This window comes from Microplitis mediator, chromosome 10 (assembly GCF_029852145.1).
Source record: "Microplitis mediator isolate UGA2020A chromosome 10, iyMicMedi2.1, whole genome shotgun sequence".
Classification (NCBI taxonomy): Eukaryota; Metazoa; Arthropoda; class Insecta; order Hymenoptera; family Braconidae; genus Microplitis; species Microplitis mediator.
Window position 1 is genome coordinate 10,410,860 of NC_079978.1, and position 12,708 is coordinate 10,423,567.

At 34.1% G+C, this 12,708-nt stretch overlaps 2 protein-coding genes across 2 annotated transcripts; both read left to right on the plus strand.

Annotated features, from left to right (window-relative positions):
- Positions 1-356: 356 nt before the first annotated feature.
- On the plus strand, positions 357-2,137 carry LOC130675947 (uncharacterized). The gene is made up of 2 exons (XM_057481875.1): positions 357-688; positions 1,061-2,137. Exons 1-2 carry the CDS (start codon positions 455-457, stop codon positions 1,382-1,384), a joined length of 558 nt encoding a protein of 185 aa, XP_057337858.1. The 5' UTR covers positions 357-454; the 3' UTR covers positions 1,385-2,137.
- Positions 2,138-2,425: 288 nt separating this feature from the next.
- On the plus strand, positions 2,426-4,222 carry LOC130675946 (uncharacterized). The gene is made up of 3 exons (XM_057481874.1): positions 2,426-3,169; positions 3,278-3,439; positions 3,524-4,222. Exons 1-3 carry the CDS (start codon positions 3,011-3,013, stop codon positions 3,758-3,760), a joined length of 558 nt encoding a protein of 185 aa, XP_057337857.1. The 5' UTR covers positions 2,426-3,010; the 3' UTR covers positions 3,761-4,222.
- Positions 4,223-12,708: the final 8,486 nt, after the last annotated feature.

A 12,708-nucleotide genomic window follows, 5' to 3' on the forward strand; every position in this document is an offset into this window, starting at 1 on the left:
ATTAGTGAACATTCAATTATTTTCACTTATTTATGATTAGAAAGTAATAATAAATAAAACAATTTTTAATGTTCATGTGTTTTAATACATGAAGATTATGTTATAACTTTTCTATAAGTTAACAAATACCAAGTTTCGTATAATCTAAGCAAAAAAATTATCGGATACTGTAACCCCCGAATACCTAATTTTAGCAATCAATTACCTCATAGTCATAATTTATTGCACCTATTCAAAGTCAAAGGTGATTTAAAGATCAGGTGAGGGAAAAATTGTAGGCACCGCCCTCAGCCGTACCGTTGATGAGGAATTTGAGTGTACAGGGGATTTTCAGCAGTCATTTACTTAAACAGTTCCTTCCGGTGAACAAGTGCTTACAATTTTCTGAAAGCTTTATTAATTTCATTATAAGCTGAGATTTTTTTCCTTTTTTCTCAGACATATATTTTTAAAAATGTCTCATTGTATGGTTCGTGGATGTAATCCAGGTCATAGGAAGAATCGAGAAAAGAAACATTTATTTAGTGCACCGAAAGATTTCGATTTGAGAAAAAAATGGCAAATTGCGATTCGTCGAAATGATATTGAGTTGAAAACTGGACATCGAGTTTGTGAAAAACATTTTTTACCTGATCAAATTCAGTATCAAAGAATTTTACGTGATCAAAATGGTGCAGTTTTAGGAGTGGTAAGTACATGAATATTATATATTCAAATTTATAATACTGTGCCCTACCTCCAGCTACTTTTGTAACTTCTAAAAAATTGGTGGTGTGAAAATAGATCCCATTAGATTTACATACTCATTTTAGGGTCAATGATTTCGTAGAAAATTGCCATAGTGTAAGATTTTTAATTAAATTTTTATAAATAGTTTTTAAAATAACCCTCGGGTTACACAAAACTCTGTGTGCGATTTGAGGTTGATAGAATAATATTTATTAAAGTATATAATGTGAAAAATTTAAAAGCATATAATTTGAAAAAAGAAGCAAACTTACTTAACTTCTAAAAACCCATACTTCAAGAATTATAAATTTTTTGTATTTATATTTTTCAGTCACCATACACAAATCCACAACTAGTACCTAACGTAGTCCCCTCGAAATTCTGGTGGAATGACATTTATAATCAATTTAAAAAACAAAACCTCAGTACAGAACCAAATTCTTCTTTTCCCGTAATCAGCGAAGTAGTTACGGCTCCTATTTCACAACATCCAGTTCATTCTGCAAGACCACAATGTTCTTCTATCGAAACTGGGGAAATACTGATAACGACATTAAGTACACCACATCAAGTTCCTCATGAAAACAGCGAAAATACAAGTAAATTGACATTCGAGGGTTTACTTTCAGATAAAACACTACAATTTCCAATTTAATGGGAAAAGAAAAATTACGACATAAATGAAAAATCATTTATTGTATTTAGCAATACATTATATGCCGAAGAAAATGATTCTGTTACAGAACTTTTTACGAAAAAAATTATTGTGGCACAAAATTTAGGAATACAATTTAAGGTCAATGAAGGGTCTGTCGATTTAAGTGAACGATACAGTAATCAGTTCAATAGCCCAGTGAATAGTTTAGAAATGGTAAAAAAAATTATTTATAGTTTTCATTCATTACGTGTATGTAACGGTGCTTCTTTAAGTGATGAACTTTCAACTCTTGACTGCAGTTCGTATACATACACCGATAATTTTAACAAGATAAGGCATAGACAGTGTGAATTAATAAGTAAGAGCGACCAATGTGACAAATGTAAGACGATAAAAAAAACTCTGAGGCGAAAGAAAAAAAGGCAATCTATAAATAATAATGGCATTAGTAGCAGAAGAAGAATCAAATGTGATAATCTTGAAGTTAAAGAGCAACTACAACAGTTAAAAAGAGATTGTGCACGAAAAAACAAGTAGTGTCATTTGCTTCAACAGGAGAACAAAGATCTTAAGGTCTCGATGAAGAAAATGTCATTAATGAGTGAAAAAACCCTTAATTTGCTTTTATAGCAAAATAAAAGCAATATCTCTAAAGAACAACAAAACGTAATTCAAGAGATTCTTAAGGCTTCCCAATGTAAATCACCTAAAGGTCGGCGCTATTCAGAAGATTATATGCTGTTGTGTATGCTGTTACATATGAAATCTCCAACTACCTACAGATTTATCCGAGATAATAACATTTTACCGCTTCCATCTCCTAGCACTATTAGAGAGTAATTAAAATTATATAATTTCATTCTTATTATAAGTAAATATGTATATATTAGACCGATTGGTTTCTTGTAGAGCTTTCAATTTTCAACAAGAAAATATATTCGATTACGTTCGTATTATTTTACATGTTACTTTATTTCTCTATACTTATTTCAGTCAATTATCGAAGATCAAAATATCATGTGGTTTTGATTCAGCTTTTTTCGAAGTTTTTTCCAAATATTTACAAAATTGTTCAGATAAAGACGGTTTTTTAATTATTAATGAAATGGGTACTCGTGAAAGTATTGCTGTTGACTCGAAGGGTCTCAATTTTGTTGGACTTACCGATTTCGAAGACGAGGAAATGAATCGCAAAACAGCGGATGAAAAAGCAAATCACGGTTTAGTATTTATGTTCCATTCTCTAACTGGTGCATTTACACAGCCTATCGCAGTTTTTGCTTCTCACGGCCCAACTACAGGAGTGGTTCTAGCAAAATTGATTATCAAAGCGATATTGATATTAAAAAAAAGTGGTGCTACAGTTTGGGGGTAATTACAAACGGTGCTACGACTAATCGTAAATTTTGGAGTGAAATGGGTGTCAGTGGTGAAAAATGTAATTCAAAGTCTCATTTTCAACATCCAGCTGATGAAGACCGAAAAATTTCTGTTTTTTCCGACACGCCTCATTTAATAAAGACGATTAGAAATAGATTGTATAATGAAAAGACTCTTCAGGTTAGTGTCGCGAACTTATCTTTATGATTATGAATAGTTATAAATAATCATTTTTGTGTTTAGATGAATCCAGATGGTCCTCTCATTGAATGGGATCACTTTCTACAAATTTTTGAGAAAGATTGTCTAAAACCGATGCATTTAAGAGTTTGCCCAAAAATTACGATGAGTCACTTGGAACTTAATAATTCATCAAAAATGAGAGTTCGTTTAGCCGCACAAGTAAGAAAATAATACTTTTATAATAATTTTTTATGCTGATGAACTATTTCGTATTTTTACAAATATTATATTTGTTTTTATTCTATCACTACAACTACTTTATTTTAGATATTCAGTAATTCTATGGTAAGAGCTTTGACGTCATACCAAAAAGAGTTCAAAGATAAAAATTTCACTGCTACTATTGAATTTTGTCGCTGGATGAATAATTTATTCGATGCGTTGAATGAAAACTGTGTTAGCCTTAAGCCTGGAGATGACAATTTTAAAGTTTGTGTATTTTCATATTTTTGAAATTTTCGTTATATATATATATATATATTACTTAACTATATTAACTTTTCAAATACTCAGTTGATAGAAAAATCAATCAAAACTTTGGATTTCTGGGAAGCGAAAATCGGACAACCAAATGGAATCAAAGAGTCATCATTTCTCACCCGAAACACGGCTGAAGGATTGCGAGTGACCTTACGATCGACTCTAGACGTAAAAGTCGATGTGTATGAATGTCGAAATACTGGAGTCTTGACCGGAAAAATTAATCAAGCCCTTAAATTCTTCAGTTTTCCAAAGCTTTGGAAATGCTGAGTTTAGTATCGATGATGGTGAGTCTGGACGGCCATTGTTGATTGAGGAGATGCGTGAAGGAAAAGATGGAAATTTAACGGGGTTGCTGCAATAAACAGCAGCGCACAACAGGAGTGGTAAGGGACATATTCCTGACCCTGCCCTCGCTTTAGTGTGCAAACCCAAAGTGGTCATCAGCCTCGTGTTTCTTCTTCTTCCCCTGCCACTCGATCTCAATCGGTTACTACTCAACTTCAGCATCAACAACTTGTCAAACATACAATTTGGTATGGTTACTGTTTTTGGTCGCTTGTCCCAGTATCATAGACCCCTGCCTCTCTTGTGTCAGCTTACGCTAATGTTCGTCTGAGTTGTCAGTATTGAATCGGGATTTATGCATAAACACAGATTATTCCAAACGAAATAAGAGTCAGTAATTTATAAATTATTTTTATCTTTATTTAAATTATAATTATCATATTTTATAGCATTATTTTAATAATTAACTTTCGGGAAATTTTAACGGTGAAAAATTGTATCTAGTCATAAATGCTGTAATGGTTCTAGTCAAAACTGTGATAAATCAAAAATTTAAATTTAAGGTAGGTTAAGTAATTAGTAGGTATTTCGCGAGGGCGAACATCTATGCCTCCGATATATGCGCGGTGCATATATTGGGCATGATGGGGGGGGGATTTAAAGGGTTCGTTGGGCAATTTTTGCGTGGTGCAAAATGTCCATACCCCAGGTATGTGTCAGGGGCACATATCAGGGATGACACTCCGCTATCGGAGTGGCGAACCGGGTACAAGGGAAAAAAGGTTTAGGTTTAGAAAAAAGGTTTAGGTTTTAGGTAAAGGTAGGGTAAGGAAATTTTGGGGATATTTCGCAAGGTGCGAGATGTCTATTCCTCTGGCATGTGGATGGCGGCACAGGTCAGAGATGATTTTCCTCAGACATGTGTACGTCAAACACATGTCAGAGATGCTGACGTCACGTATCTTGGTGATACGGGGACAGTCAAGAAAAGGTTAATTGGTTATAGTGGTATTAGGTTTTATTTTGGGTTGACTTTATATTTATTTTAAATAATATGGACGCCGGTTATCTGGAGGGAGTTTTGGGTTATAAATTCCTCGGGTACCTGAGACATGTCAGTGACCTTCAAGTCATCTGACGATTAATCTTTATAATAATAATAGTGTTAATTATATTTTACATGCCCAGCAACAACTGAGCCCAAGGAAGGCCTCCGTCGTTATCCGGGAACATGCTCTCTCGGATAAGGAAGAGCGGGTCCTCCGGTAAGCTCATGGGGTTGGTGCATATGTAGTAGGGGTAGTCCATACACCCTAACCTCACTTGGCGGAAACGGCGCTATCTTTATTATTCAGTTTACACTTAATTATATTTTCCGGCTGTAATTTTTTATGTTTCTTTGCTAGAGCCATTTTCAAGATTCTGTAATAATTTAATTTTAATTTGTAATTCATAGTAGACTTTCATGGCAGTTGTTGGAGAACGAGGTCGCTAGTCTTTTGGGGATGACGAACGAGTCTGGGGGGAGAGAGTGTAACGGGGTGGAATGCTCCTACATTACAATTGAAATATAATTTCGACTCGCGCCAAAAGATCCGCCCTCCTTCTTCAACAACTGTCAACAACTGGAGAAAACACAGTCACTGAAGCGCCGGGGTCGCTACGGTCGAGTCCCGACTTTTGGTTTTAGGGGTTGGCCAACCTGAGTGGAGAGGTACGAGGGCCAGAGACGACGAGCGATCGGTCTCTTGGCTCGCAGCAACCGCCGTGGACGGACGTGCCTTTCTATCAACTACCACTAACATCTTGGTTTCCACAAGTTTCTATCTACTACTACTACTACTACACGTGCTGCTAGTCATCATTCAAAATGGGCCAAGAGCATATAAGCCCACGGCTCGTGGAAGCTTATTTCTTTTATTAAGTTTATTAACGGTTATTTATATAATAATTATTGTGGATTGGATCTGGTCGATGGGAAAGGATTGGAACGGTTTGGTGGACTTGGAAGGAAGGACTGGGTCTGGTTTTGGTCTTGGAGGAAAGGATCGTTGGAATAAGAAGGACTGGTTAAGGTTGGAGATTGTTGGAGTAAGTGAGCTCGTTTGTCTTATTGTCGGGTTAACTAATTCATTTGTTAAATAATATTTTATTAATTGAGGAGTCGTTATTTGTTAAAGTAGTCGAGTCAATTTGTTAGAGTCGGTAGAGTCACATTGTTGTTTATAAAATTAGTCGAGTCAGTGTCATCCGTCATTTTGGTTATTGTTCATCTCATTTATTATCTGTAAAGCGGCTTCGTCAAATAAATGCCCTTGTTTTATATTTAAATTTGACATATAAATTTAATTTATCACAACCTTCCTAATGAGTTAGGTATAAGATATTCTCTCTTCATATTTTAATACTGTGTGGTCCAGTAAGGGGCTTACCCTCACCTGGAGATACTGAGTTCAGCTAGACAGGTTTGCAAGACACCTTAAGTTTTGCACATGTGTGGGACACTTATTGTATTGAGACCACAAATTCAATTAATATAATAAGTGCACCCATTACAAGACCTTATGTACTACTCTCGAATGAAAACCGCAAGGTTGGAGTGATGAACTTTGTCTTTATTTTGATGGTTCAAATTACAACGTTTTTAATTAAACGTCACTTACTAACTCTAGTTTTCACAATTTTATGTTTAATTTATATTATCGGATTATTTATCCTTAACAGATATTTTATTAAGATTTTAATTTATATTTAATGCGTCCTTTTACACACCCGAAAAGTGGTTTTATGCGCAAATTAACTCGGCACGAGATGGAATCGCAAATTCACGTGATTTGCGTCACTGGTTCGATCGTACCGGATGGTTTTTAAAATCCGACAAATATTGTACTAGACGCACGATTACCACGGTTGCGTCAGATCGAATTTTTAGATCAATATTTGAGGATTTTTAATAATAATTTGAATTCAATTACTGATTATTCAACGCCGAAGTGGATTCCTGCAATAATTGGATACAAAAGATTTTAGTTTTAAATGCCTTACTGATTATTCTACGCCTAGGGCGGATTCCTGCAGTAAGGTTAGTGAAATTCACGATCTTTGACTATTTCTTATTGATTATTCGACGCCGTAACGGATTCCTGCAATAAGAATTAGTCTAGATAAATTAAGAAGTGCCTTATTGATTATTCAACGCCAAAACGGATTCCTGCAATAAGGTTTAGGTTGAAAATATTAAAAATCCTCTCAATGACTTTTCAACGCCTAGGGCGGATTCCTGCAATAAGAGTACACGAAATTTCGACGTTCGAATATTCACGGACCGTAAGTTTTAAGAACCGACTAGCCCTGAGCTATGGGTGCTCAGACTTTTTATAAACTTTTCTTGGCAATTAGATGGGGAATTCATAATTATCGTCATTGGTGGAAAGTGACGACAGTTTATTGTTTATTCGTTAAACTTATTGCAGGTGTCTTCCCACTATTCTTTGCCGCATAAAAAAAGGTGAAAAAGCTGACGCTGCGTTTTCGCGCGCTTTGCAAAGAGGAGCTCAGAAATAATTATTTTTAATAATTATTAAAATAAAAAAAAAAATTATTTGGACATAACACCGACCTAAGAAAATGCAATATGTATTTTATAAATTATTTTAAGGAACTTCTTAAAGGAATTCTAAGCGTTGAATTATAATTAATAATAAGATTAAAAGATTTTTTTAATAAGTTACACCAAATATGTAATTTTTTATAATTAATGAAAATACGTGAATTTAACTGTTTTTTCTTTTAATAGTAACTTTCGTTTTTAAATCCACTTACCCGAGTCAAAATTTTAGACCTCATGATTAAATATAAATAATGCGTGGTAAGTTAAAAACACTTTTTACAATAAATATATATCGATAAAATAATTTCCGGAAAAACTTGAAAAAATATTTTTTCTTTTACAATTGCTGGAAATCGTTCGAAAAAATTATTTTGTTTAAAAAAATTATCACGATGTATTTAAAAAAAATATTTAACGATTTATTTCAATTAATAAAAATACTTACTTTAATACCCTTCTGATAAGAATATTTTTTTCAATAACATAAATAATCTATTAAAAAAAATAGTTGAGAAAAATTTTTAAATATAGCTTTATAACTTTCTAAAATATCTTTTTCTTTCCGATGTGTTGCATGTGCAATAAATTTATTTCTATATATTTAATTAATCTTCAAATTTAAACACAACATATTTCAAATCTATATGCTTTATTAAGTAAACTGCAATGCTTGTGATGTTTTCAAATTGAATTTCGTGACCGCGCATTTTGTGTGACCCATATGATCTGTCATTAGTTACTACTGGCGCCACGTGGTGGATTAGTTTTCAAATGTGTCAGTAACGAACACTATTTTCTAACATGGTTAAATGGGAAGTCGGAGAGGGCTGGTAGATAAGCAAGGATGGATTTACTGCGCCTGTAGGGATCTGCAATATCATTGTGGATAAGTGGGGGGTTGGTAATCTTCTGTACCGACGGTCGAGAAAGGGCGCTAGTTGTATGTGGATATAGAAGGCGCTTGTTGTGGATTTTGTAAATATAGAGGGCACTTGATGCATTTTTTATGGATTGTAACGGGTTTTTCACCACCGGGGATCTACCGGAGTGAAGTCCGAATACACTTACTGTTTTTGTTACAAAACAATTCAGTCGTACACTTTGTTCCGATTCACGCCGATGCTTCGGCTTGTTCACTTGTTCACTTAATCGGTTATTGTCGGTCGAAATTATTGGTCGCGATTAATTGTTCGTTGATCAAACTCGGATTGATCTTACTTGTCGTAATGCATCTCGATCATACGTCGGAATCGAAATTGTTCGTTTAGTCGAGTCGAATTGTTCAAATACAAAAAAAAACGTGGCCGTTCAGTTCGGCGTCTAACCCGGATCTCTCGTTTCAATCCCAGCGTTGGATCGATTGCTCGGTCGAAGTCGGAATTTTTGCTCATAGGTGTCACTCGAATTGGCTCACCGGATAACTATTTATCTTATTCAAATAATATTGAACCACGGGTCGAGGTCGAATTTCCTCATGTTACAGGATATAGAGGGCGCTTGATGCATTTTTTATGAATATAGAGGGCGCTTAATGCATTTTTTATGGATGTAGAGGGCGCTTGATACATTTTTTGTGGATATAGAGGGCGCTCGTTACATTTTTTGTGGATGTGGAGGATCTTGCTTGGAGTGGGGGATTTTTGTTTAAATTTTAGCTAGGAAAATGATTTATGGACGTGTCATATTGTTTAATCGTTATTTTAGATTAAACTTTAAGATATGTGGAGGGGAGGGTATTTTTTAATAACAAATGACGTATTTCTCTCTTGTTAATATATTTACTTTATCTTATCTTATCATTTAGAAAACTTTTACTTGTTGATATATATTTAATCTTATCTATAGCAACTTTTACTATTGATAACAAATGAGTCATTTTTCTTAAAATTTTATATTTTTTTATCTAATCTTTTACAATTTTCCATCATTCTTTATTAAATTTGTAGTGGGGATTTGCATTATTAAACCTCTCTTCATCCAACAAGTCTATGCAGTATACGCTTTTATATTTTTTACGCGTGTGAAGTTAGTGGTTACATGTGTTTAACTAAATAGTTTTACTGTTTGTACTTATAGCTACGTTTAATGATCTGATTTTCGAGTTGTTTGTCAGACATCTATGTATTTTGAATTGGTTTCGAGCTCAAACTACATGTCCAGATACCATTAATATAATAGATCGCTTAATAGGAATAGTTAATCTTAAAAGGAAATTGACAAAGTTACAAAATCGCATGGTCAATAAATAAAAAAATAATGGAGCTGATAATCGACTTTGTTGGATTTGAAATGCCCAATTGTGCATTTGTTGTAAAGGAGCTGTGTATTATTGACATAAAAAATACTAAATATTCCAATAGATTGTATCATTGCCATTATTGGCTATTTCAACCACCAATTGAATACATAAATGCTACAGTTATGCATGAAAGTGAAGATGAAAATGGTGATCGACATGGAATTATGTGGGATACTGGCGATACGCCATATGATTTATTTAAACTAATAATGGCTGAATTGATGAAAAAAAAGTGCACTACTTTTATGTCCAAAGAGCACAGGCGAGGGAGAAACTTGAAAGAATAATCGATTTTGCTGTTCCCATCATCGATCTACAGTTGATGCGCAATTTTCATTGGATTGCATAGAAGAACTCAAGAAACTACGATGTTTGCATCGAATCAAACACATGAAGAGAGGTCATTTTGCATGTGCGTTTGGTGCAACACAACAACTTAAGCACTGGTTTTTAAAGTATTGGGGTGTTCGGAAATCCTATGAAAAGTCTGTTCAACTATTGTATCAATTAAATGATTTAAGGAAAATGAAAGTCACTGACATTGCATGTCTTGAGGATTGTTCATTTTACGTTTTGCAAAATCACAAATTAAATTTGTATGGGATACGTTTCCAGCTCATTTGAAGTATAATGAAAAAATAATGAACGATTCATTCTGTATCAAACATTACCCACTATCAGATTCGAGCCATGATTATCCCGAAATATTGTGCTACCCATTGAAAAAATATTGTGCTACATGCAACAACATGAATGATAATATTCGAAAATGAATTAATATATATAAATATATATATTTTAAAACTGATTATTCTAATTAAAAATAATGTATATTAGAAGGTATGATATAAATAAATAAAAAAAACACAATAATTACAATGAAAGTCAGTTTTATTTTTTTAATTTCCAGTTCCTACATCTCTCCTCCTTCTCCTCACCAATACAAAAAATATTTAAGTTAATTTTCTTACAGTACTACTTAATGGATTATACTCAATTATACGATCATGTAAAGTAAGACAATATGCAGATGTTCGATTCGGAAACTGTTCATCAGATTCAAACTCAAGACGAATATCAACTGGTCCAGATTTAATAGATTCATTTTGTTTCAAACAGTCGATAATATAGAGTGGTGCTTTATCTGAAAATTTAGTTTTGGTCAATAATGGTTTCGATTCTTTATTATAGTATGACGTTTGAAAATTAGTAAACATATCATATATTAAAGCATACTGATTACGACTAATGTTTAGATTTCAATTCCCAGTAACGGGGTGGAATCCTTCCACATTACATTTTAAATTAAATTTCGACTGGCGCCAAAGGATCCGCCCTCCTTCTTCAACAACTGTCAATAATCGTAGAAAATGCAGTCTCTGATGCGCCGAGGTCGCTATGGTCGAGTCCCGACATTTGGTTTTAGGGGTTGGCCAACCTGAGTGGAGAGGTACGAGGGCCAGAGACGACGAGCTATCGGTCTCTTGGCTCGCAGCAACCGCTGTGGACGGACGTGCCTTGCTACAACTACCACTAACATCTTGGTTTCCACAAATTTCTATCTACTACTACCACACGTGCTGCTAATTATCATTAAAATGGGCCAAGAGCATATAAGCCCACGGCTCGTGGAAGCTTATTCCAAATTTAAACGGTTATTTATATAATATTTATTGTGGATTGGACCTGGTTGATTGGAAAGGATTGGAATGACTTGGTGGACTTAGAAGGAAGGACTGGTTATGGTTTTGGTCTTGGAGGAAAAGGATTGGTGGAATGAAAAGACTGGTTAAGGTTGGAGAATTGTTGGAGTAAGTGAACTCGTTTGATTTATTGTCGGGTTAACTATTTATTTGTTAAATAATATTTTATTAATTGAGGAGTCGTTATTTATAAAAGTAGTCGAGTCAAATTGTTATTAATAAAAGTAGTCGAGTCAGTTTCATCATTCATTTTGGTTATTGTTCATCTTTCATTAATTATCTGTAAAACGGCCGCGTTTCGATAAATGTCACTGTTATTATATTTAAATTTGATATATTAAACTAATTTATCGCAACCTTCCTGATAAGTTTAGGTAAAATACTTCTCTCTTAATTTTGATACTGTGTGGTCCAGTACGGGGCTTATCCTCGTCCTGAGGTACTGAGTCCAGCTAGACAGGTTTGCAAAACACCTTAAGTTTTGCACATGTGTAGGACACTTATTATATTGAGACCACAATCTAAATTAATATAATAAGTGCACCCATTACATCCCATATGGAGAACTTTGAGAATTGAGAAATAGCTTAACATCTCTGATATTACAATGATCGAATTGACTGGCGTTTTTCGTTACATCATTTTTTCTAGCAGTTTTAAATCTTAGGATCACATATCGCGGCTTTTCCAATTGCGTCGAAGTCTTGATTGGCCACACATGTTTCGTTGTTCGGGGGAGTAGCGGGTATTCATACAATTGCCATGTGCGAAAGCTTATTGATATAGCTGGATCATTAGCAATAAAGTTAAGTGCTTGAATTGTTTGCTTGTCTGACATTGTAACGTATGGAACATTAAATTCTACCTTATTGAGAAGCAGTTTCACTATTTCAGCGTTATCACCAACTGCAGCAGGTGTATGTATATATGTATTAACATCAGAATTTGATCTTATAAGAATTAATTCATGTTTAGCATTCATGATAATACGATTTTAATCTTCGGCGAATCCAAGTATGTAATTTAGTGGTATAGAAATGTTGAAATATCCATCGTCATTAGTCAATTTACTATCATTATTGATCAACCATCCAGCATTCTCCATTAAATTGACTTGCCCAGGACTCAAAGATATATAATTTTTCATTAGACTTGTAAGACCCACATTTTTACATCTATCAATTTCAACAGCATTTAATTCATAGCGTATTTCTTCAAAGATATGACAAATAGCCATATTGACTTAGTTCATAGTTGCGCCTGCGCCGGTGCCATCTTGTTACAAATCTTCCGCAAATGTGCAAAGAACTTTTGCTTA